This window comes from Coregonus lavaretus (assembly GCF_964263955.1).
Source record: "Coregonus lavaretus genome assembly, chromosome: 3".
In the NCBI taxonomy this organism is placed as follows: Eukaryota; Metazoa; Chordata; class Actinopteri; order Salmoniformes; family Salmonidae; genus Coregonus; species Coregonus lavaretus.
Window position 1 is genome coordinate 48,351,599 of NC_139990.1, and position 26,435 is coordinate 48,378,033.

General features: G+C 46.3%; 1 protein-coding gene across 1 annotated transcript; it reads left to right on the plus strand.

Annotated features, from left to right (window-relative positions):
- The first annotated feature begins 676 nt into the window (after positions 1–676).
- LOC311117644 (polypeptide N-acetylgalactosaminyltransferase 1) lies at positions 677–26,006 on the plus strand. The gene is made up of 13 exons (XM_084157548.1): positions 677–725; positions 6,521–6,660; positions 6,741–6,909; positions 12,221–12,387; positions 13,024–13,151; positions 13,257–13,336; positions 15,678–15,848; positions 16,887–17,004; positions 17,899–18,079; positions 20,632–20,771; positions 20,852–20,950; positions 21,859–21,993; positions 23,731–26,006. The coding sequence occupies exons 2-13, from the start codon at positions 6,522–6,524 to the stop codon at positions 23,875–23,877; spliced, it is 1,674 nt and encodes a 557-aa protein (XP_084013674.1). The 5' UTR covers positions 677–725; position 6,521; the 3' UTR covers positions 23,878–26,006.
- The last annotated feature ends 429 nt before the right edge of the window (positions 26,007–26,435 follow it).

Consider the following 26,435-nt stretch of genomic DNA (forward strand, 5'->3'; position numbering starts at 1 on the left):
TAGCCAGTTGAGTGACACGCCGTCTCATCTCTCTTCCGCTCCCCGTTGCGGCCCGTTCGTTCTCTCTCTCTGGATGACGTCACTCCTGCATGTGTGCGTCCCTGAGGTGTGATGGGAACACAGAGGGGTTGGGTCAGGTCGGGTCCAGAGTGATGGGTCGGGATCGGAAAAACGCTTTCGGGAACCATTGAGCAGGAACATGTACTGTCAACACAGAGGAGAGGAGTGAGAGACAGATCACTGCACAGTGGCTTCCTGAGCCTTCCTGAACTATCACACTGAAGAAAGCTGTAAAGCCGAAACGTCTGTGTACACTATCCCTGATGCAGTGAAAATATAAAATCAAATAGAATAATGAAGTAAGCTTTATGCAATATCTTTCTGAGTGCAGACCCATTACACCTTTTTGTTGGTCTGAACTCTCACATAGCCACAGGTTTTGGGCTGAGTCAGAGTCTTGTTTTTTTCACGTTTAACCAAACTAGTCTTCTCATGGTCTTGCCATTCTGGGTAGGGGTCTAAACTTGGACTCAGGTCTTGACTTTATTGTCTGTCTAAGTATGTGTGACTGATTAGCTTGAAGAACTGACCAATGTGTGTTTCTGTGTCTCCAGGCAGCATGTTTGAGTGACAAGCGAAGGAGGAAGTGGGATCTCTGAAGCGCCTCCCCTGCTGGTGGAGTCCCTGAACATCTGGACCAGAGACCCCTTTACACAGCAGGACAGGTACAGCTTTGTGTGTGTGTGTACGTTTGTGTGTGGACCAATTATGTTAGTTTTACTAGTACAGCTTTCACATGGCTGAATTCTAGTCATCCGTCATTTGACTCGACTAGGCCAAAATGACACAGAGAGACTGATAGAGACTGATAGAAGTCTGCTGGGTCAAACTGCTCAGAGAGATGGTTGTGTGATTGATCGATGTGTGGTGTGTGTGTTTAATTGATTTTGCTTAATTGCCTGCTTGATGAGGTTAATGGCGCTACAGTGTCACCCTGTGTGTGTGTGTGTGTGTGTGTGTGTGTGTGTGTGTGTGTGTGTGTGCATGCAAAGCCTCAGAGCTGTAGTCACCGCGCCCAATTACAAGTTGTTAAAATAGCAATTACACAGGCGTCATAGAGGCCAGGGGGAGGAGGAGGGGGGAGTTATGGTTTATAAGACTGGTTGTTGTGTGTGTGTGTGCGTGAGTGGGTGCGTGTGTGTTGGTGCTAGGAAACACCCCCACAGTGACAGTAATGTGTATTGATTCCAGTACTAAAATGCCTGAGTGATTGGAGATTGAAGTGTTTCATTCCACTTTGTGTTGGTGCCAAGCTTTGCAACGGTAATCAGTTTGACTGTGCTTTTATTTGCCACGGGGCAGTTTATCTCTCTTTCTCTCATTCTCCCCCTCCTCCCCCCCCCTCCTCCCTCTCCCCTCCCTCCCTCCCTCCCTCCCTCCCTCCCCCTCCTCCCTCCCTCCCTCCCTCCCTCCCTCCCTCCCTCACTCACTCACTCACTCACTCACTCACTCACTCACTCACTCACTCACTCACTCACTCACTCACTCACTCTCACTCCCTCTCCCTCACTCCCTCCCTCTCCCTCTCCCTCCCTCCCTCCCTCCCTCACTCACTCACTCACTCACTCACTCACTCACTCTCTCTCCCTCCCTGTCCCTCTCACTCCCTCTCCCTCACTCCCTCTCCCTCACTCCCTCTCTCTCCCTCTCCCTCTCACTCCCTCTCTCTCTCTCTCCTTCCCTCCCTTCCTCCCCCTGTGTCCCTAGAATAAGTCTGAGCTCTTGACTCCCACGAGGTCCTGACCTGAAACTGAACCGTAGCTGTGTCCTAGAGAGAGACTGATTCAGAAGTGTGTGTGTGTGTGTGTTAGGGCTGTGACGATCGTGGAATTTCGGATGACGGTAATTGGTCAGCCAAATGACTGCGGTATCCATAATAACCGCCCGAATAGCATAACAAAATAAATATGTTTAAAAAAAATTTACACACATTTTATCCTCTCCTCTGCTCCTGACTGCATGTGCTGCCATAGAAATAGAATGAGTAGAACGGGCATAATGGGTGGACTGGCGGCTATTGTGAGTGGTCCTCTGTAGCTCAATTGGTAGAGCATGGCGCTTGTAATGCCAGGGTTTGATCCCTGGGACCACACATACGTAAAAATGTATGCACACATGACTGTAAGTCGCTTTGGATAAAAGCGTCTGCTAAATGGCATATTATTATTATATTATTACCCATAGGAGCAAAACAGGAAGTAAAAGCAGGAAGTGTAACCATCCACATGTGCTGGGATTTGTTGATTCAACTCAACTGACTAGGGATGTGCATCTCTCTTTACAAGCACGATTCGATACGCATCTAGATACATGGGCTCCGATATGATACTTTTAGTTTGAAACGATTCAGTGTGATTCGGTTTGATTAGGGGAACGAATTGATGTGATTTGGTTAGATACGATTCGATGCATTAACATTTGTTTTTCTACAGCACATTAACACACTATTTTCTACAGCACATTTGGTAACAATGACCCAGCAAATTACATTGGTTGTCACCCAACTAATAAAGGCTAAGATTTGACATTGCGAAAGCCATTTTACAAGCATTTGAATGCTGAAGGTGCAGTGCAGATATTTGATCAGGGAGGCTCTGGTTGGCGTGAGCAATTGCGCTCTGTATGCATAGTTGTTATCAATGACTGTCATATGCATTTACATGCTTAGTTCAATAGACTGCTGAAGGAGATGACGCATCTATTCAGTCACAACAGATTAGAGATATTTTCAGAGGGGGAAAATACAATGATAGGAGTAAACAACGTCAGTGAACTGGCGGTTCGTAACGTTTGAATTGATTTTCTGATCGATTCATGCTACATTTGGATCGGTTTGGGCTCCCCCGGACCGATGCACTCGTATCTTAAACATTTGAACCGGGGACTGATGCATATTTCAGTCAGCTGTTCATTCCAAATCATATTTTTTAAATACTTTTTTAAATTACAAATAATGAACGGTTATGACGGTTATTTTATTTTCATCATGTCTTCATCCATAACCGTCGGTTACATGGCAGTTGTGCCTGCCCGAGTGTGTGTGTGTCTATTCTCCCAGCCCTGCAACCTTGAGGCTCTTCCTGTAGGCGTTGTTCAGCTATTCCTGGGCTGCTCACACAAACACACTAATGTATGACCATGTGTTTGTGACAATGAACTGGTATCGTTAGAGAGTTCCAAATTCTTGTATCATGACAACGCACAGCATACATGCACACAGGACACACAGAGAATCCCATTGGGCACATTCCTCATAGCAACTCCATAAATCCTTGAATAGTGAAAGTCTCCTCTAAGCCTCAGAGGATCATTATTCTCTGGCTGTAACCAAGTAGTTGTGCAATCCCCCTCGAAAGTAGGATTAAACCAGCGGAGGGAGGAGAGAAGAAGAGAGAGAAGAGGAGAGGAGAGGGAAGAGTGAGGAGAGGGAAGAGAGAGGAGAGGGAGGGGAGAGGGAAGAGAGAGGAGAGGAGAGTGAGGGGAGAGGAAAGAGAGGAGAGGAGAGGGAAGAGAGAGGAGAGGAGAGGGAAGAGAGAGGATATGAGAGGAGAGAGAGGAGAAAGGAGGGGAGAGGGAAGAGAGAGGAGAGGGAAGAGAGGAGAGGGAAGAGAGAGGAGAGGAGAGGGAAGAGAGAGGAGGGGATTGGGCTCTCCTCTGTGAAGGCAGGTAGTGATGGCAACCGCTCTGGAAAGGAGAAAACGTCATGGAGAGAGGAAAAACAGAAAGACGAGAGAGGGATGATAATAGAAGGGAGGAGGAAATGGAGAGATGAAGATATGGAGATGAATAGGGTAGAGAGAAGAGAAAAGAAAAGAAAGAGGGAGGGATTAGAGAGAGAGAGAGAGGGGTGGGTTGTCTGTGTTGTGTCAGAGAGGCAGTCTATTTTTGTCAAAGACTGCAAATACTAACAAACCTGATATATAATATATAGACACACACACAGAGTGAGCCTGGAGCTGGCGTGAGCAGAGAAGAGATAGTGGGGTGTCCTCTGCCATGCCTGATTAGAAATACAGTCTGCAGAGCAGGCAAGCTGAGGGACAGTGTGTGTGTTTATATATATTTCTCTCCTCCTTGGAGCATCGCTGTCTCTTCCTCTTACATTCTCTGATCACACAGGGAACATTTTACATTTTAGTCATTTAGCAGACGCTCTTATCCAGAGCGACTTACAGTTAGTGAGTGCATACATTATTTTTTTTTTTTTCATACTGGCCCCCCATGGGAATCGAAACCACAACCCTGCCGTTGCAAATGCCATGCTCTACCAACTGAGCATCCCTGCCGGCCATTCCCTCCCCTACCCTGGACGATGCTGGGCCAATTGTGCGCCGCCCCATGGGTCTCCCGGTCGTGGCCGGGTACGACAGAGCCTGGATTCGAACCAGGATCTCTAGTGGCACAGCTAGCACTGCGATGCAGTACCTTAGACCACTGCACCACTCGGGAACCCTGACAACCTCATCACAACCATATAACACAGAGAAACATGACAACCTCATCACAACCATATAACACAGAGAAATCATGACAACCATATAACACAGGGAAACCTGACAACCTCATCACAACCATATCACAGAGAAACCATGAAAACCTCATCACAACCATATAACATAGGGAAACCTGACTACCTCATCACAACCACATAACACAATCGTCTGCGTCTGAGTAGCAGAAATGTATTTTTAGTGAGGAGGAGGTAGACCTATTCAGTGGTAGCTCTCTGCCCACGTTTTGTCACTCGGCTGTGAAGAGTAACAAGGTTGTGTGTGAACACTGTGCGCCAGATAACACACATCTGTGAACAACACTTACTCTCTCTCTTTCATGAACACACATCCTCTTGAACACGCACGCACACACTTCTCTCCACCAGGCTACCGTACTCTGCCCAGTGGAGGGGCAAGTGAGGATAGAGTAAGACAGTGAGAGGTAGAAAGGGAGACAAAAGCGTATCAAGCTGTACTGTCCTTTGATGAAATGAACGATTTAAAGGTCAAGCTCCTGAGCTTTTAGGAGGAAATGTAGTCTCTGGTAACTGTAGACTCTGGCACTGAGGAAGCCTGGCCTGGCCTGTTCATTCACTGTGAACTCTATAGAGGGGAGGAGATGTTGGCATGGCTGACTGCAGAATGTCTTTCCTCCTGCAACCTGAGAAGCAGGGAGAGAGAGAGGAGAGCACTGCACAGTTAGAGAGAAGAGAGAGAGGAGAGCAATGCACAGTTAGAGAGAACGAGAGAGAAAGAGAGGGAGAGAGGAGAGCACTGCAGAGTTAGAGAGAGAGAGAGGGAGATAGGAGAGCACTGCACAGTTAGAGAGAGAGAGAGGGAGATAGGAGAGCACTGCACAGTTAGAGAGAGAGAGAGGGAGATAGGAGAGCACTGCACAGTTAGAGAGGAGAGAGAGGGAGATAGGAGAGCACTGCACAGTTAGAGAGAGAGAGAGGGAGATAGGAGAGCACTGCACAGTTAGAGAGAGAGAGAGGGAGATAGGAGAGCACTGCACAGTTAGAGAGGAGAGAGAGGGAGATAGGAGAGCACTGCACAGTTAGAGAGAGAGAGAGGGAGATAGGAGAGCACTGCACAGTTAGAGAGGAGAGAGAGAGAGAGAAGAGAGAGCAGAGAGAGAGAGAGAGAGAGAGAGGGGGGGGGGGGGGTACAGAGGAATTTTAATGTGGTTGTGTCTGATGGGTGCTGGCTGCCAAAGAAAAGCAATTACCATCACAGCCCTGTGTGTGTGTCAGTGTGGGTGTGGATGTGTGTTTCTGCATTTGTTCATGCCTGCATGCTTTTGTGTGTCCGTGCTTGCATGTGTGTGTGCAAGGGGGGTTTAGCTTATTAAATGCACTTGGTAGGTTGTTTACTTGGTAGGTCTGCAGGAGTTTGTGTGTGTGTACTCAAGATTTAGACAGCACTGTGCTGTCGCTGTGTCACACAAACACACACACACACAAAGTGAGAGAGAGAATACTGTGCTTGTTTTGGGCTGTTTCTAGAGAGAGAACTGATAACCACGCGGCAGATAAGAGATGAGAGAGGGAGAGGACAGATGGTTAGGACGGGGGTCTGTTTTGGCCAGCAGAGAAAGGAGAGAGACACAGAGAGATACGAGACAGTGGGAGAGAGAGAAAGAGAGCTTCAATTGATCCACTCTTAGAAAAAAAGGGTTCCAAAAGGGTTGTTCAGCTGTCCCCATAGGAGAACCCTTTTGGGTTCCATGTAGAACCCTCTATGGAAAAGGTTTCTACCTGGAACCAAAAGGGTTTTACTTGGAACCAAAAGGGGAAAGCCGAATAACCATTTTAGGTTCTAGATAGCACCTTTTTTTCTAAGAGTGTAAAGTGTGTGATTGTGCTGTGTGTGACTAGCCTTTTCTCTCTGTAACAGAATGAGAAGGTCTGAGGTTAACACTCTCTCTCTCTCTCTCTCTCTCTCTCTCTCTCTCTCTCTCGCTCTAGGATGCGGAGGTTTGCCTACTGTAAGGTGGTGCTGGCCACCTCCCTGGTGTGGGTGATGTTGGACATGTTCATCCTGCTCTACTTCAGCGAGTGTAACAAGTGTGACGACAAGAGGGAGAGGGGCCTGCCAGGCAGGGACGGTGAGCACACACACACCGCACACTCACACACACACACCGCACACTCACTCACACCTCTCTCTCTCTCTGTCGTGTTGTAGATACAGTATTGCGGCCCAGGGATGGTCCAGGAGAAGGAGGTAAACCTGTGGTGATTCCTAAAGAGAACCAGGAGAAGATGAAGGAGATGTTTAAGATCAACCAGTTTAACCTGATGGCTTCTGAGATGATCGCTTTCAACAGAACCCTGCCTGACGTACGCCTGGAGGGGTGAGTCTATAACTAATAATACAGCTTTATTGTCCATGTTACAGCGAACAACAGATAATCTATAGTCTAGAGCTAATCACCTATAACATACTATAACATACTAATAACAGATCTTTGATACAGCCATTAGCTGTGGTATATTGGCAATATACCACAAACCCCTGAGGTGCCTTATTGATATTAGAAACTGGTTAGTAAGGTAATTAGAATAATATACGGTCTGATATACCACAGCTTTCAGCCAATCAGCATTCAGGGCTCATACCAGCCAGTTCATAATAGAATATAGATAATTGCAGTGATTTGGTATTAGGTAGTTATTGATGATTATTAGTTATTGTTATGGTTCGTTAGTTATAGATGTTAGACAAAAATCTGTTATTAGCTAGTTTGTTATTGACGATTAGTTAAAGGTGATTCGTTATAGATTATGTTATTGACTCACCCTTCCAGGCGTACGAAAGATCTGTTTGCGTTCTTAATTTCACCTGTCACATTATTTTACATTATGAAGCTTACCATAGTTCCCCAGAACAGTTGAGCCAGTCACGTGTTTGTTTGTAAATAGCACAACAGGAGAAAGCGGGAGCTGTGAGTCCATGGCGTTCTATATCTGTTGTCGAGTCTCTGTTGCGCAGCGCACATGAGGTGATGAAGTTACACTTGTATGCAATTCACTGCTAAATGTTTGCCATCAGATATCTTATAATGGCTTTCTGCCAGAAGTCAAAAGAGCTCTGGATGAGTTTTCTGTACTGCTGCCAAATCTTTCCCAGTGCTTCCTTCTAGTGTTTTTTCCTCTTCCGTTCTTCTCCCCTCTGCTCCATGTACACCTACACACACAGCCTAGCCTGGAGACAGACAGTGCACATTGATGTGTGAAATGTGTTTCTCCCTCCACCTGCTTTTCCAATTAACAGATAAGACTCAGTCAATAGCAGCAGTGACTGGGCTGGAGCTGGGCTGGGTGGGGGGGGAGCTGAGCTGGGTAGGGCTGGGTGGGGGGAGCTGAGCTGGGTGGGGCTGGCCTGGAGCTGGGCTGGGTTGGGCTGGATCTAGGTGGGGCTGGCCTGGAGCTGGGGTTGAGCTGGGTAGGGTTGGGTGGGGCTGGCCTGGAGCTGGGCTGGGTGGGGGCTGGAGCTGGGTAGGCTGGGTGGGGTGGGGGGTGGTGAGAAATCATCAGAGACAACACATTCAATCACATACTAGACCAACATGAGCGAAGACCCCTTCTGATGCTTTAGAATTTAACTGTTAGTATGGAGGAGGTTGGGTGGGGAGGTCAGTATGACACTGCCGTATAGTGTGTGTGTGTGTGTATGTTTGTGTGTGTGTGTGTGTGTGTGTGTGTGTGTGCGTGCGTGCGTGCGTGCATGTGACAGTTTCCATGACCACACTTTTGAGGAATATTGGGCTCTGACTAAATCTGCCTTTATGAGTGTGTGTGTGTGTGTGTGTGTGTGTGTGTGTGTGTGTGTGTGTACTTGTGTGTGTGGGCGCTCCAGAGTTCTGAGTGTTTAATCAGAACCAGTGTGCAGCTCGTGCTGACCTCCCCCACAATGTACTGCCTCACCCACAGCCTGCAACTGATTACACTATTATCCAGTTGTTCGTTTCACAACTTTTCTACACTCTCTTCCATGTGTACGTCTCACACACACATGTCTGGAAAGTCATGCTGTTAGCTCGCAGGGTTAGGGTTAGGTAAGTGTGTGTGTTGGTGTGTGTGTGGAAAGGCTCCCAAGCAATGGCGGCTGCTGAGGGGAGGACGGCTCATAATAATGGCCGGAATGGCATGAATGGAATGGTGTCAAACATGGTTTTCATGTGTTTGATACCACTCCATTCACTCCATTAAACTCCATTCCAGCCATTATTATGAGCCGTCCTCCCCTCAGCAGCCTCCACTGCTCCCAAGGCAGGGTGTCACTGTTTTTAAAGTGAATAATCTGATGAAACTGTTTTACTCCCTCCCTAAGAGCAGAAACACACACACACACACACACACACACGTATACACACACACACACACACGTATACACACGTACACACACACACGTATCCACACACACACGTATACACACACACACACACACACACGTATACACACACACGCACACACACACACACACACCGATTGCGTGTGTGTGAGGTAATAGGTTCCAGAGACAGAGCAGCTGGAGGAGGGAAGGAATCCTGACCTCTTCTCTCTCCTCCGCTGCTACATTCCTTCACTCTGAGGGAGGGGTGGGGAGAGGGGGAACATTCTGCAGATATATGGAGGGAGGGAGGGATGGAAGGAAGGAGCAGGTGGGAGGGAGGGGGATTGAGGGAGGGAGCCAGAGGAATTGAGGGAGGGAGGGAGCAGGAGGAATTGAGGGAGGGAGGGATTGGGGGAGGGAGGGAGCAGGAGGGATTGAGGGAGGGAGGGAGAGGGAACAGGAGGGATTGAGGGAGGGAGGGAGCAGGAGGGTTTGAGGGAGGGAGGGAGCAGGAGGGATTGAGGGAGGGAGGGATTGAGGGAGGGAGGGAGCAGGAGGAATATAGAGGGAGGGAGGGAGCAGGAAGGTTTGAGGGAGGGAGGGAGCAGGAGGAATTTGAGGGAGGGAGGGAGCAGGAGGGTTTGAGGGAGGGAGGGAGCAGGAGGGATTGAGGGAGGGAACAGGGTGCTAATTTTCCTGATCTTTTAAACCCACTCATGTCAAAGTCCATGTCCCACGCCATCTGTCGTGGGGACGATATGCATCATATACTGTATATTAATGATGAAATGATGTGTTGCTGATGGTTAGGGTTAGGTAAGTGTGTGTGTTGGTGTGTGTGTGGAAAGGCTCCCAAGCAATGGCGGCTGCTGAGGGGAGGACGGCTCATAATAATGGCCGGAATGGCATGAATGGAATGGTGTCAAACATGGTTTTCATGTGTTTGATACCACTCCATTCACTCCATTAAACTCCATTCCAGCCATTATTATGAGCCGTCCTCCCCTCAGCAGCCTCCACTGCTCCCAAGGCAGGGTGTCACTGTTTTTAAAGTGAATAATCTGATGAAACTGTTTTACTCCCTCCCTAAGAGCAGAAACACACACACACACACACACACACACACACGTATACACACACACACACACACGTATACACACGTACACACACACACGTATCCACACACACACGTATACACACACACACACACACACACGTATACACACACACGCACACACACACACACACACCGATTGCGTGTGTGTGAGGTAATAGGTTCCAGAGACAGAGCAGCTGGAGGAGGGAAGGAATCCTGACCTCTTCTCTCTCCTCCGCTGCTACATTCCTTCACTCTGAGGGAGGGGTGGGGAGAGGGGGAACATTCTGCAGATATATGGAGGGAGGGAGGGATGGAAGGAAGGAGCAGGTGGGAGGGAGGGGGATTGAGGGAGGGAGCCAGAGGAATTGAGGGAGGGAGGGAGCAGGAGGAATTGAGGGAGGGAGGGATTGGGGGAGGGAGGGAGCAGGAGGGATTGAGGGAGGGAGGGAGAGGGAACAGGAGGGATTGAGGGAGGGAGGGAGCAGGAGGGTTTGAGGGAGGGAGGGAGCAGGAGGGATTGAGGGAGGGAGGGATTGAGGGAGGGAGGGAGCAGGAGGAATATAGAGGGAGGGAGGGAGCAGGAAGGTTTGAGGGAGGGAGGGAGCAGGAGGAATTTGAGGGAGGGAGGGAGCAGGAGGGTTTGAGGGAGGGAGGGAGCAGGAGGGATTGAGGGAGGGAACAGGGTGCTAATTTTCCTGATCTTTTAAACCCACTCATGTCAAAGTCCATGTCCCACGCCATCTGTCGTGGGGACGATATGCATCATATACTGTATATTAATGATGAAATGATGTGTTGCTGATCTGTTCACACTGACATCTATATCATGAAGCTCATTGTTCCAGGACCACAGGATACATTACTGCAGTTCATCATGAAAGGCCCTTCATGAAAGGCCCTTCTGTGTGTGTGTGTGTGTGTGTGCTGAGTGGGACTGATGAATATTGTCTCCTCTCACTGAGATGGTAATAAGTCACACTCTCTAATTAACATCACTAATGACCTGTAATAGATCTGCCTGACGCCCAGCATATGTGTTCTGTGTGTGTGTGTGTTCTCTCTGTGTGTGTGTGTTCTCTGGGTGTGTGTGTTCTCTCTGGGTGTGTGTGTTATCTGTGTGTGTGTGTGTGTGTTCTCTCTGTGTGTGTGTGTGTGTGTTCTCTGTGTGTGTTTGTTCTCTGTGTGTGTGTGTTCTCTGAGTGTGGGTGTGTGTTCTCTTTGTGTGTGTGTGTGTGTGTTCTCTGTGTGTGTGTGTGTGTTCTCTGTGTGTGTGTGTGTGTGTGTGTGTGTGTATGTGTGTGTTCTCTCTGTGTGTGTGTGTTCTCTCTGTGTGTGTGTGTGTGTGTGTGTTCTCTGTGTGTGTGTGTTATCTTGATGTGTGTGTTCTCTGTGGGTGTGTGTTCTCTGTGTGTGTGTTCTCTGTGTGTGTGTGTGTGTGTGTGTGTTTTCTGTGTGTGTGTGTGTTTTCTGTGTGTGTGTGTGTTCTCTGTGTGTGTGTGTGTGTGTGTTCTCTGTGTGTGTGTTCTCTGTGTGTGTTCTCTGGGTGTGTGTGTTCTCTGGGTGTGTGTGTTCTCTGGGTGTGTGTGTTCTCTGGGTGTGTGTGTTCTCTGTGTGTGTACGTGTGTTCTCTGTGTGTGGGTGTGTGTTCTCTGTGGGTGTGTGTTCTCTGTGTGTGTGTTTTCTCTGTGTGTGTGTTCTCTGTGTGTGTGTGTGTGTTCTCTGTGTGTGTGTTCTCTGTGTGTGTGTGTGTGTGTGTGTTCTCTGGGTGTGTGTGTGTGTTCTCTGTGTGTGTGTGTGTGTGTGTGTTATCTGTGTGTGTGTGTGTTCTCTGTGTGTGTGTGTTATCTGTGTGTGTGTGTGTGTGTGTGTGTGTGTGTTCTCTGGGTGTGTGTGTTCTCTGGGTGTGTGTGTTCTCTCTGGGTGTGTGTGTTCTCTCTGTGTGTGTGTGTGTGTGTGTGTGTGTGTGTGTGTGTTCTCTGTGTGTGTTGTCTTGTATTTGTAGTCTCTAACTTCTAGTTTCTCCCTCTCCTTTGCCCTCTCTCTTTGCTCTCCTCTCTCTCCTCCCTCTCTCTCTCTCTCTCTCTCTCCTCTCTCTCTCTCTCTCTCCTCTCTCTCTCTCTCTCTCTCCTCTCTCTTCTCTCTCTCTCTCCTCTCTCTCTCTCTCTCCTCTCTCTCCTCTCTCTCTCTCTCTCTCTCTCTCTCCTCTCTATCTCCTCTCTCCCCTCCGTAGCTGTAAGAATAAGCTGTATCCAGACGATCTGCCTCGTACCAGTGTAGTGATCGTGTTCCACAACGAGGCCTGGTCCACTCTGCTGCGGACCGTACGCTCTGTCATAGACCGCTCCCCCAGGTCTCTGTTGGAGGAGGTAGTTCTGGTGGACGACGCTAGTGAGAGAGGTACACACTGAGATGCTCTCACCTCACACATCTCCCTCCCTTTGTGTCTGTCTCTTTATCCGGGTTTATCTGGGCTTGTTCCTAAGTGCTGTGTAAGGCTGTGTGTACAATATGCGTGTGTGACTGCGTGTCTGTGTGCGGCTGCATGTTTGCGTCTGTGTGTGCGTATGTGTGTTTGCAATTGTGTGTGAGTGCTGTGTCTTGTTTCTCAGCCCAGTGCTGTTAATCCCTGTTTGGGGCAGATTATTAGGTCCCTAAAACCCCGGGAGCAGGAATTACCCCCAACCCCCCTCTGTTCCCCTCTTGACCCCCTGGGATAGAGGGATGGAAGGGAGGAGAGGGGGAAGGGAGAGTGGGTAGGAGTGACATCCTTTACCTTTGAGAGCATGCTCTCTGGGAGGGAGATATCACTTACCACTCAGACCACACACTCTCTCACTCACCATAGTCAGGTATGCAGACATGTGCACACAAACACACACACACACACACGCACACACACACACACACACACACACACACACACACACACACACACAGATGATGGATTCATTCCATCTATTGGTCTGGTAGTACACTAAGTATCTGTTTTTGGGCCTGCCTTTGTGTTTGTGTGTGTGTGTGTGTGTGTTGTAGACTTCCTGAAGCGTCCGTTGGAGCAGTATGTAAGGAGGATGGAGGTTCCAGTCAGAGTGGTGAGGATGGAACAGAGGTCTGGACTGATCAGAGCTCGACTGAAAGGAGCCTCTCTCTCCACCGGACAGGTGTGTGTGTGTTTAAGAATTCTGAAATGCTGCTCAGATGCAGCTATTGTCAGTAGCCTCTCTGTAAGGAGACCAAGAGTAAAGTATGTGTTTGTTCTCATGTAGGTGATCACGTTTCTAGACGCTCACTGTGAGTGCACCATTGGGTGGCTGGAACCTCTGCTGGCCCGCATCAAACTCGACAGGTATGCTACACACCCGCAGGCACACACACGCGTATATGGGTGTGCGCACACACACACACCACACACACACACACACACACACACACACACACACCACACACTCACGTAGACACACGCTGGGTGCAATACATCAATCAGTAACAGTTTGTTGAGCCTCCAGGGGGCTTGACCTTGTGTATTTATTTGATGCTTAATTACAAAGCCTCTGTTTACTTATGCCCTCAGGCTGGTACACACACACGCACGCACACACACACACAGCAGCCGGGCAGAGGGAGAGAGATGGAGGTTAGATTGTATTCCGTGCTACAGCTGTAAATGGGCTGAGCTGACAGCAGCACTCGGTCCTCTGTAGCTGAATTGGTAGAGCATGGCACTTGTAACGCCAGGGAAGTGGGTTCGATCCCCGGGACCACCCATACGTAAAAATGTATGCACACATGACTGTAAGTCGCTTTGGATAAAAGCGTCTGCTAAATGGCATATTATTATTATTAATTAGGTGTCTTTTGAGTAGTGTAACTTGGTGGAGAAAAATAAAACAATGTTTTATTTCACCTAATTTTAACATTCTTCTGTCATAAAGAGCACATGTTCAATAAAAATGTTAATAAAAAACATGTTTTCCCATCTCAAGAAGTTAAATAAAATAATACTATAGTAAGTGCCAAATAAAGGAACAGGGTTGACCGTAACAGGGTTGACCGTAACAGGGTTGAAGACTTCATCTTAAATTAGCCATAAATCCCCTTGTGACGGGGGGAATGAAAGCAAGCTTCACTAAAACATAGAAGTTGTCAAAACATTTCTAGCCTATCTGTGGGTAACAGGGTTGACGTGTTATGCTCTACCCGCTCACTTTTCCACCCCAAAACACCAGAAAATGGCCAAAAAGAGTAGAACCAGCTCACCTGCATTTACACTATGATCTGACTGTTAGATGTTCAGTGTTTCTTTTTTCTTTCTTCTTTTTTTAAGGAATAGTTTCACCATATTAAAACGAGAGTTCAGTTCACGTAACAGGGTTGACCTTAACACGAGGGACAGTATTTAAAAAAATATATGAATCACTAATCACATTAAATAAATAATAATCTTCAGAAATGACTTTTTCAAATCAACAAAGCAACTAGGGCTTTACAATGACGGTGAAAACTTGGATAAATGTTGGGGTTGATAAGTGCAGAAGCTGTCATGCCTCTCTCATTCACATGTATTGGCTGTGCCCCAAACTAGAGGGATTCTGGAAGTCAGTTTTCCAGACGTTCTCAGAAGTGCTGAATCAGCCTTTCGAACCCAACCCATTGATTGCTCTTTTAGGCGTCACCCCAAAAGAGTTGCGTTTAGCGAAACTATAGCCTTTGCCTCCTTGCTGGCGCTGGTACCTAACCCTTGTATTATGATCCAAGTCTAGAGACCCTTCATCATCTATTCAGTATTTATTTATCTACTTATCTAATGACCTCTTAATTACTATTATTTAGTTATTTTCTAAACACCCAACTTCCCAACTTACTTTCCAGCATCTATCTCTCTTTATGTCTTATTTTGTAGGGAGGATGGAGGAAGGGTTGCCCAATCCATGGGCAGGTGGGGGAGGGGAGGGGGGGATACTTGGTAATGGCGGGAGGGAGGGAGGATGGGTGGCGGGGGGGGGGGGGGGGGCTGGTGTGACAGCCAGGAGGGATCTCATTATCTTCCTGGCAGGTGGAAGCTGGGGAGGTGTAGTTGGGATGGGATGGGAGGGTTAGCTGTATGGGGACCTGGGATTGTGGGAGGAGGGAGGGAAAGGGGTTCTTCTGGTCTTCCACAACATTTTTTACTTTTTACACCATGCTATGATTAAACTGTACCATTGTATACTTAAGCAATAAGGCCCAAGAGGGTGTGGTATATGGCCAATATGCTATGGCTGTCAGCCAATCAGCATTCAGGCCTCAAACCACCCAGTTTATACTCTGATGTTTCTCATGACTGGTATCAATAAAACATTTAAACTGGATAAATGTTGGGGTTAAGTAGGTTCAAATCTTCACAGAGGATGCACAGAGGGACATTGATTGATGTGTGTGTGTGTGTGTGTGTGTGTGTGTGTGTGTGTGTGTGTGTGTACAGCATGATAGTAGTGGCAGGAGCAGACATGAGTTAAGTATGTTGGTCTTCCTCCACTAGGACACAACACCAGACTCTAGTAACTGCTGTTGTCAACACAGTAGAGGTCTGCAGATGTTCTGGATATTAGGAATGATTGAAATTGAAATGATTACGACTCACAAGTCCAAGCATCTACTCAACACTTTGTCATTGTGGATCTAAAGGTGTGTAAATATGTGTGTTGCAGGAAAACGGTGGTGTGTCCCATCATCGACGTGATCAGTGATGACACGTTTGAGTACATGGCTGGTTCTGACATGACCTACGGAGGCTTCAACTGGAAGCTCAACTTCCGCTGGTACCCCGTACCCCAGAGAGAGATGGACCGCCGCAAGGGAGACCGCACTCTGCCTGTCAGGTAGTACACATACACACTACCCATCTACAGCGCTGGCGTAGAGACTGCGACGTAGGGTAGACTCTCTTCAGCTCCAGTCAGTGAGGATTGATTAGTAATGTCAGCCCTACTCCCAACATTCTACTGATTCTAAATGTAAGGGGCTAGTAGTAGTGGCGTAGCTGGGATTTAATTCTAAGTTATGTTTTCAGTCAAATACATGAGCTCAGTGTGGTGTAGCTGTGTTCCTGTGTAGTTGAGGATGGGGAAACTGGGAACATTCAGGAATAAAACCCAGGGTTTGTTTTCGCTTGTCCGTCATCACCTCTTCCTATTCGTGTTCCCCACCAGTCCAATTGGGACTATCAGAGGCACATTCAGCGGCCCTGTTTCCATTCAGAATCCCTGCTTCCATCACAACACAGGGAAAGAGACTAGTCTATTAACTGTTTGTGAGGTGACCTGGCTAAAGTAGTTTAAGTAAAACAACATGTTCTTGAGTTTATCTTTAGCCAAGGTGTTTTTCTGTTTTCCCCTGCCTGCGCTGCCGAGGTGTTTTGCTCCTTTTCTGTTCCCAGCTGGCCAACAACAGAATGTGTGCGACTCCCCACACAGGGCACAGCTCAACAGCTCAGATCGGGTTCCCACAATATGTTTCCCCGGGGGGATGTGTGCTGTTCTATTTGTAGTTCCGTGTGGCACTGGCACCATGTTCCCTGTTGTCTTCCTGCTCAACCTCCTGAAAACAAGTCTTTAGCTCAATGTTGAAAATATCCCTCGTTCTGAGAGACTGACAGGGAGAAAGAGATGGATTGAGATGGAAAAACAGGAAAGAACATTCTCTGGAGGTCGACTTGATGTGTTTGTGCCTCTGAAGATACCATCTCTATTGACAAACTTGTGATCTCTGTCGCAAACATCCACCAGAATGTAGTTTTGGAGTGTGTGACTGACTGTTTTCTTCTTTCTACCCCATCTCCCTCTCTTTCTCTCTCTCTCTCTCTCTCCCCCCCTACCTCTCTCCCTTCCCTCCCGCTCCCTCTCTCCCCCTCTCTCCAGGACTCCTACCATGGCCGGTGGGTTGTTCTCTATAGACAGAGATTATTTCCAGGAGATAGGGACGTATGACGCAGGTATGGACATTTGGGGAGGAGAGAACCTGGAGATCTCCTTTAGAGTGAGTACACGCGCACACACAGGGCACGCACACACAGGGCACGCAAAGACACACACCCACACACATAGGGCACGCAAAGACACACACCCACACACACAGGGCACGCAAAGACACACACCCACACACACAGGGCACGCAAAGACACACACCCACACACATAGGGCACGCAAAGACACACACCCACACACACAGGGCACGCAAAGACACACACCCACACACATAGGGCACGCAAAGACACACACCCACACACATAGGGCACGCAAAGACACACACCCACACACATAGGGCACGCAAAGACACACACCCACACACATAGGGCACGCAAAGACACACACCCACACACATAGGGCACGCAAAGACACACACAGGGCACGCAAAGACACACACCCACACACATAGGGCACGCAAAGACACACACAGGGCACGCAAAGACACACACCCACACACACAGGGCACGCAAAGACACACACCCACACACATAGGGCACGCAAAGACACACACCCACACACATAGGGCACGCAAAGACACACACCCACACACATAGGGCACGCAAAGACACACACGGGGCACGCACACACAGGGCACGCAAAGACACACACACACACACACAGGGCACGTAAAGACACACACAGGGCACGCAAAGACACACACAGGGCACGCACACACAGGGCACGCAAAGACACACACACACACACACAGGGCACGCATAGACACACACAGGGCACGCAAAGACACACACAGGGCACGCACACACAGGGCACGCAAAGACACACACCCACACACACAGGGCTATGTAGTTGTAACATGCGTGTTTTTGGTGTGTGCTTGGTCCTGTAAGTCGCTCTGGATAAGAGCGTCTGCTAAATGACTAAAATGTAAATGTAAATGTTGTAGATCTGGCAGTGCGGGGGGACGTTGGAGATCGTGACTTGTTCTCATGTGGGTCACGTGTTCCGGAAGGCCACGCCCTACACGTTTCCAGGGGGAACGGGTCAGATCATCAATAAGAACAACAGACGCCTGGCCGAGGTCTGGATGGACGAGTTCAAAAACTTCTTCTACATCATCTCCCCTGGTGAGTCTGAGTGAGGGGCGAGGGTTGGCGTGTGTGTGTGTGTCTGGGGCAGTTTCAAAACAGCAGCCAGGTATGTATGCTCCATCCATTAGCAATGTGACAGTGTGATGTTGCCGTGGTGACCTGACAAAGCGAGGCGAGGGGTGGGGGCAGAGTAATTTCACGCTACAAAGCCTTTATTAACCTTGCCGTCTCACCACTGACACAGACACACACACACACACCCCTGCACAGATCAGGTAGAGGACAGACAAGAACAAGGACAAACGTTCACCTCTCTTACACTAACAGGAAGTTTAATGTTCACTGCTTTACCTTACTTTAATTACAATCCCTAATCCAGAGAAGTGGATATGAAACACACAATGAGAAACATGTTTGTAAGAGTCTTCCAGTCCTTTGGGTAGTTGGTGATTGTGACCATGGTGACATGTGTGTTGTGTGTTTTCCACAACTACATAGAGTAGCCAGCCAAATAGAAAAAGTAGCCAGCAAGGCCGAAGTAGCTCTATTTTGGTGGCCTTTGGTACATTCTAATGCCTTGATTCCATCTGAAATACACAGTGAAATAATTGATTACTTTATTGAGTTTACGTCCTAGATTAGAAACATTTGTTGTGGTATTGTGTAGAAAGACATGACTTTACAATTTAAATTACAAAAAAATATATTTGAATTCAGTGTATTAGTTGTTTTGGATATTGTCTAGGCCTATATGATGAAGACTTTTCTAAGTAAGAGAACATTAAACCTTTTTTAGCATTTAACCTGTTTTCTCTTGATTAAAGTGTTATTTACAGTTTTACTGCAAGATATGTATTGCCACAATGATGATTGTTCTTGAAATGATGTTTTTCGATAAAATAGAAAAATGAAGTAAATAGCCCACACTATCTTGAAAAATAAATTAAAGGTTTTGTTTTTCCAGGTTTCCATTTTTTCACTCTCAAAATCACAGGTTCTTAATAGACAAACAACAAAATTGGATGTTCTAAATCCACAACAATATTTAAACCACATCAGGAGAGCACTTTTGAAGTCTGGGAAAAATCTGAGACTTTCTTTTGGGGGTGTAGTTACCCTTTAATTCAAGTGCACACCTAGCAAGAGGCTGTTGTTTAGCCATGTTTTTGTAGCCACATATGATGTTTTTTTAGTTTGAAGAAACAAATACACACTGGATTGATGCAAATAATCATGATATCATTCTGCCAGGTAAGCATAGGTTACTTTGTAGTTAACATTTAATTGAGAAGGTTTTTGGGAAAGCCTTTCTATCTACCAGAAGACTGTTTTCATTAGCATCATCGCTAACTGCTACACAAAGTGGTAGACTCGTGCACTGCACACACAGACGGGCATTCTCGTTGCCTCTTGACTTCAGAAAGTTGCAGGAAATACGAATCACTGATGCATTCTGTTCCTGTCTTATGATAAACTTGGGGAAATTAATACATTTTCAATACATTTAGTTGATTTCCTACTAAGGTCAATACATCTTTGAATATTGTTGAATTCCGTTTTAATGCCTGGATTCCTTGAGGGTCCCACTGATCATATTTGGACCAGAATGAGACTCCACTATCTATTGTTCCTTCAGTGATGATTCATCATCTTCATCGAATGTTTTCAAAATGTATCTGCAGATAATTGCCAAAAAGCCTAGGCCTACCAGTAACCTGTACAAATTAGGAAACCAAATGAGCCGATCTCCAACGAGATTCGGTAGGCTACAGACTGACGAGATGAAAGTCACTCACTTTAGCGTCACTTTCTGGCAAGCCCCGACATCCTAGGAAAGGAAACCTAGGAAATCCTTTGGTTTCCTTGTCCTGATGCGATACCATGGACATATAACCACGTTGCATGATTTATGAATGGCAAAGGGACATAGGAGACTTTATTCAGTCAGTTAAACACCTTTTATAAACTAGTCATCACTTGCTATTCAGTTGTCAATCAACACACAGTAAATAGCCTAGACCACTCCGCGTGGCTGGCTATGTGAAATGCGAAAGAAAATACATGAATGTGTCAGTAAACAATAATTAGGTTGTGGATTTCGACTCATCGTTACCACTTACATTACATGGGACGTGCAAATTCACAAGCATCATGCTCTCTCCCTCCTAGGTGTAAAGAAATTTGACTGCAACCAGAGATCTGTAGGCTATATAATGACAAGATGCTCATGTCTCCGCCCCAACAATGGGAGTCGTGGTCCCAGTGGTGGGAAGGCAGGCGACAAGCTTAGGTCCAAAATAAGACCATAGAAACGCATTGGGCTTATTTTGGACAGATTTTGGCGAGTGTGAAACCTCTCGCTTCGCCTCTTCCTCTCTGCTGCATTTCCCTGTCATTGCTCGCTTTGTGACTGACAGGTGCCTATCCTATAAATAGATCACTAGAAGATGCATATTGTTCATTCTAGCGGGAGAGGGCTCGATGGACTAGTGAATTTAAATGAAAAGTGGAAAATGTAGCTGGCTGAAAATGAGTCTAACCGGCTGATTAGCCGACAGCCGGCGCTAATGGAAAACACTGTGTTTCAGGTGTGACGAAGGTGGACTATGGTGACATCACGTCTCGCTCCTCTCTGAGACAGAAGCTGCAGTGTAAACCCTTCAGCTGGTACCTGGAGAACGTATATCCTGACTCCCAGATACCACGACACTACTACTCACTGGGAGAGGTACACACACGCTAAACACACACTAAACACACACACACATTGAATCAGTGATAATTGTTGGTTGTGTGTTGTTCTGTCAGATCCGTAACGTGGAGACTAACCAGTGTCTGGACAACATGGCCCGGAAGGAGAACGAGAAAGTTGGCATCTTCAACTGCCATGGCATGGGAGGAAACCAGGTAACTAGAACTGCCATGGCATGGGAGGAAACCAGGTAACTAGAACTGCCATGGCATGGGAGGAAACCAGGTAACTAGAACTGCCATGGCATGGGAGGAAACCAGGTAACTAGAACTGCCATGGCATGAGAGGAAACCAGGTAACTATAACTGCCATGGCATGAGAGGAAACCAGGTAACTAGAACTGCCATGGCATGGGAGGAAACCAGGTAACTATAACTGCCATGGCATGGGAGGAAACCAGGTAACTAGAACTGCCATGGCATGGGAGGAAACCAGGTAACTAGAACTGCCATGGCATGAGAGGAAACCAGGTAAAAATAACTGCCATGGCATGGGAGGCAACCAGGTAACTAGAACTGCCATGGCATGGGAGGCAACCAGGTAACTAGAACTGCCATGGCATGGGAGGAAACCAGGTAACTAGAACTGCCATGGCATGAGAGGAAACCAGGTAACTAGAACTGCCATGGCATGGAAGGAAACCAGGTAACTAGAACTGCCATGGCATGGGAGGAAACCAGGTAACTAGAACTGCCATGGCATGGGAGGCAACCAGGTAACTAGAACTGCCATGGCATGGGAGGAAACCAGGTAAGTATAACTGCCATGGCATGGGAGGAAACCAGGTAAGTATAACTGCCATGGCATGGGAGGCAACCAGGTAACTAGAACTCTATAACTGATCAACTGAGGAGAGGACAACAATAATATGATCACCTTTAGTGTTTATCATAGTGACAAACATTAACCTGAGCAACCTGTCAACCTGAGCAACTTCTCTGACCTCAGAGGAGGGAGATACAATGACAGATACAATGTAAATGAGAGAGAGCGAGAGAGACAGGGAGAAGGAGAGAGAGAAGGTATCTTGTCTTCCCCTCTGACCGTGTGTCGTCCCCTGCAGGTGTTTAGCTACACGGCCAATAAAGAGATCAGGACAGATGACCTGTGTCTAGACGTGTCCAAACTCAACGGTCCTGTCATGATGCTCAAGTGTCACCACCTCAAAGGAAACCAGCTCTGGGAGTATGACCCCATGGTACGTCTGTCTGTCTGTCAACAGTAAACAAAAACAAAACAAACAAAAAATACTAATACCCTATCCTTTCACTTGTCTTTTCTTACTAGCACTGACTTTGCTGATAGCTGCTTTATTGAGGAAAAGTTTGACTTACTACATTTTATGACTGTGCTGGTTGTTGTTTTACCTAGCTACCTTAAAGTAACTGTCCAGTGTTTCCAGATTTCTATGAAATATGACATATAATTAATTACAATATGAGTGAAATATATATTTTTATTTTACAAAAAAAAGAAAAAAAGATAAGTGTGTTAAAAAGCAGCTTTTCTGTGTTGGAATGGTGCGGGCGTATACTAGGGATAAAAAATATTCACGCGAGTAGATCGCTGATTGGCTAGCGCATCATCATCATCATCTATGAGGAAATGGCAAGCATTTATTGTCTTTTTGACATACAAGTTTTAGGTGGGGTTTTTTAAGTGTTTTTTTCTCCATTTTATGCTTTGGCCACATACGAATATAGAATGAGTCAACAACATTATTTGGGTATGAGTTAACCTCTACAGGATCGGTGTCCCGTGTACGGGACGGTTGAGCTAATGTGCGCTAATGTGATTAGCATGACTTTTGTAAGTAACAGCAAACTTTCCAGGACATAGACATGTCTTAAATGGGCAGAAAGCTTAAATTCTTGTTAGTCTAACTGCACTGTCCAATTTACAGTAGCTATTACAGTGGAAAAAATACCATGCTATTGTTTGAGGAGAGTGCACAACAACAAAAAACGTATCACGGCAACTGGTTTAATACATTCACCTCTGAAGGTAAATAATGTACTTACATTCAGTAATCTTGCTCTGATTTGTCATCCTGAGGGTCCCAGAGAAAGAATGTAGCATAGTTTTGTTTGATAAAATCAATTTTTATATTCAAATGTAGGAACTGGGTTCTACAGTTTGAACCCCTGCTGTCTCTGGCACTACACCCACCCAGCCCAGCCATCTAGATGTGTGAAAGTTAGTGTATAAGCTAATGATCCATCATGTATGACATTCCTGGGTGTGTAAACTTACATTTGTTTTACCATATAATTTTTGCATGTTCTCTATAGTTATGTACTTGAAAATGTGTCAATTGACTATTCACATTTGGGCAGACAAAATAGTCCAGTATTGCAATGCTTCACTGGATCAATCTGAAACTTTGCACACACACTGCTGCCATCTAGTGGCCAAAATCTAAATTGTGCCTAAACTGCAATATTATATTGTGGCCTGTCTCTTGCATGGAACAAAAATGGAACAAAAAAAACAATAAACCCGCATGTTTTTTTGTTTGTATTACCTTTTACCAGATCTAATGTGTTGTATTATCCTACATTAATTACACATTTCCACAAACTTCAAAGTGTTTCCTTTCAAATGGTATCAAGAATATGCATGTCCTTGCTTCAGGTCCTGAGCTACAGGCAGTTAGATTTGGGTATGTCATTTTAGGTGAAAATTGGAAAAAGGGGTCCGATCCTTAAGAGGTTAACAGAATATTCACTTTTAAAAGTGATATTTTCACTGGACAGTTACTTTAAGATGAATGCACTTTTAAACTGTAAGTTGCTCTGGGTAAGAACGTAGCTAAAATGACTAAAATATAACAAATTAAATGTTTCTCTGTCTGTTGTCTCTGTAGAAGTTGACCCAGGTCTGTGTCTCTGTAGAAGTTGACCCAGGTCTGTTTCTCTGTCTGTTGTCTCTGTAGAAGTTGACCCTGATCCACGTCAACAGTAACCAGTGTCTGGACAAGGCCAGTGAGGAGGACAGCCAGGTGCCCAGCGTCAGAGACTGCACACACACTCGCTCTCAACAGTGGCTGCTGCGCAACGTCACGCTGCCTGAGATCTTCTGACCGCCGTCCACATACACACTGACGGAGAGAGAGCGAGAGGGGGAAGAAGGGACAGAGTCCACACTGAATGGGATGAAGCAGGCTATCTCTGGACCCTTCTATGGCGGCTAGGAGAGAGGGAACGTGTTTGGACTCACTGGAGGAGAGACTCATGCTTTTAAAGAGAGACTGGTGATGTTTTAAAGAGAAAGAGAGAGACCTGCTCCTGGAGAGACATGTTGTTAAAGAGAGAGAGAGAGACTCACAGAGAGACACAAGGTTCTGTGTTGCTCACACCTTCCATGGACAAGGCAGTCTCCCCAATGCTGCAAACTCATCACTTATGTTTACCTGACTGCCTGTAATGAATGTGTGTATGTTTATAGGTTGGGGGCGTGAACGTGTGTGTGTGTGTGTGTGTGAGTGAGTGAGTGTGTTCTCAAGTGAAGGGGGCTCATTTCTTAGTGAATTTGTGTTTTATTTTTTTCATAGATTTTGGAAATGAACTCTGGAGAACTCATATGAAGGAAGGGGGTGTTGTGAGCATGTGTGTTGGGATAAGCCCTCCTGTTGCAGTATTGTATGACTGTGTGTGCATGTGAGGACAGCAGTGTCTGTCTCCCTCTAGTGTTCTTCCCCTGAGTTGCAGCCTAAAGAGACAGAGATGGGGAGAGAGAGCAAAAGAGAGAGAGAGAGAGAGAGAGAGAGAACACTCTCCAGCGAAGCACCAAGGAACTCAATGCGCTGAACCACAAACTGAACTGAACCCCTTACAGACGGACCTGCACTGCTACAGACAGATATAGAGACAGAGATAATATGTTTGTGATATACTGAGATTTGTATGTAGACTTTTTTACATGCCTTTGTTTGTTACTGTGAGAGTTCCGCGGAGCAGCGACTCTAGTTTATCTGTCTGTTTATGTCTTTAAGGTAAAGTGTTTAACATAGAGCTAATACGGCTGCTGGTTGACATTGCCCTTAGCCACAGATCAAGGATCAGCTTACCCTCCCCAAATCCTAACATTAACCATTATGGATGGGAAACAAGAACTGATCTTAGATCAGTGTCTGGAGGCAACTTGATCCTCCTCCGCTAATACACACACGGCCCTGGGCCCCTGCATATCTGATGTGATGGATCTAATGATCACAGTAACCCACACACACACATAAATAATCCCACATACAAACACAGTATACACACATGTACACACACACAAACAGAAACAAACACACACAAGCTGAACTGGACTGACAGTTACATCTTCTCAATCATATCTTCTTCCTGAAGACCTCCTGATGAAACACTCCAATGGCTCCATCCTCCATGGTGTGTGTCTCTGTGTGTGTGTGTGTGTGTGTGTGTGTATATGCGTGTGTTTGTGTCTAGCACCAACTCCATGCTAACCCCAGCCCGCCAACTCCACTTTTGTCAGCACAAACTAACTCCAGATCAGTTTAATGCGGTTTCTATATCACTGAACAGCACAGTGGAGCTGCATATACTGACCAGAGGTCAGTTTAGGGCAGTATCTCAGTTTCATACATTGATTTCTATGCTTCGTATCGTTATAATAATATGGAGGTGGTTCAGGAATGCAGTAAGTGTTTGATGATGAACGTGGGAGAGGGATGTAAGGTGTCCTACAGTATCTCACTCCATAACCAGACTGATCTCTTTCTGGTCAACACATAGAACTCTCTACTCATATCACTCCTTGACTTAACATTTCTCTTATCATTTTGGTTTACCTCTTCTTTTTAGTTGTTTCTTTATCACCCGCTTTTATCAGTTTGCCAGTGTATGAGAGATGACGTCTATCATTAACTATTTCAACCTCCTCCAGTGGGGGAGGGGTTTACACACAGTTCTGATATTCATTTCATTGGCTCATCTTTGCTGTGGAGGCGGGGGGCTTTATTTGACGGATTCATGTTTGATTGAATGACTGTATGATAAAGATGTGTGATTTCTGCTTGGTGGGTTTTGACTGCGAGACAGGCAAGGACTGTTTGTATGTAAAGGATTGACTGTCGGGGGGGGGGGGTTGTTTGATTTGACAGCTGTATGAGTTATATCCAGGCTTCCACACTGAGCTGTTTCAAACGTTGTAGAAATAAAAGTGAGAACGTTTACAGAACAACACAACAATAACATGGACTCCTGTCTCTCTCTTTACCCACGCACTCACACATACAGTACCAGTCAAAAGTTTGAACACACCTACTCATTCAAGGGTTTTTCTTTATTTTTACTATTTTCTACATTGTAGAATAATAGTGAAGACATAAAAACTATGAAATAACACATATCGAATCATGTAGTAACCAAAAAAGTTTTAAACAAATCAAAATATATTTTATATTTTGGATTCTTCAAAGTAGCCACCCTTTGCCTTGATGACAGCTTTGCACACTCTTGTCATTCTCTCAACCAGCTTCATGAGGAATGCTTTTCCAACAGTCATGAAGGAGTTCCCACATATGCTGAGCACTGCTTTTCCTTCACTCTGCGGTCCAACTCATCCCAAACCATCTCAATTGGGTTGAGGTCGGGTGATTGTGGAGGCCAGGTC

Excerpts from the sequence above, each read along its gene's own strand:
- LOC311117644 (XM_084157548.1), top strand. The coding sequence starts at position 6,522 with ATGCGGAGGTTTGCCTACTGTAAGGTGGTGCTGGCCACCTCCCTGGTG. Across the intron at positions 6,910-12,220 it reads CCTGACGTACGCCTGGAGGG|CTGTAAGAATAAGCTGTATC; the intron begins GTGAGTCTATAA and ends TCCCCTCCGTAG. Across the intron at positions 21,994-23,730 it reads TCTGGGAGTATGACCCCATG|AAGTTGACCCTGATCCACGT; the intron begins GTACGTCTGTCT and ends TTGTCTCTGTAG.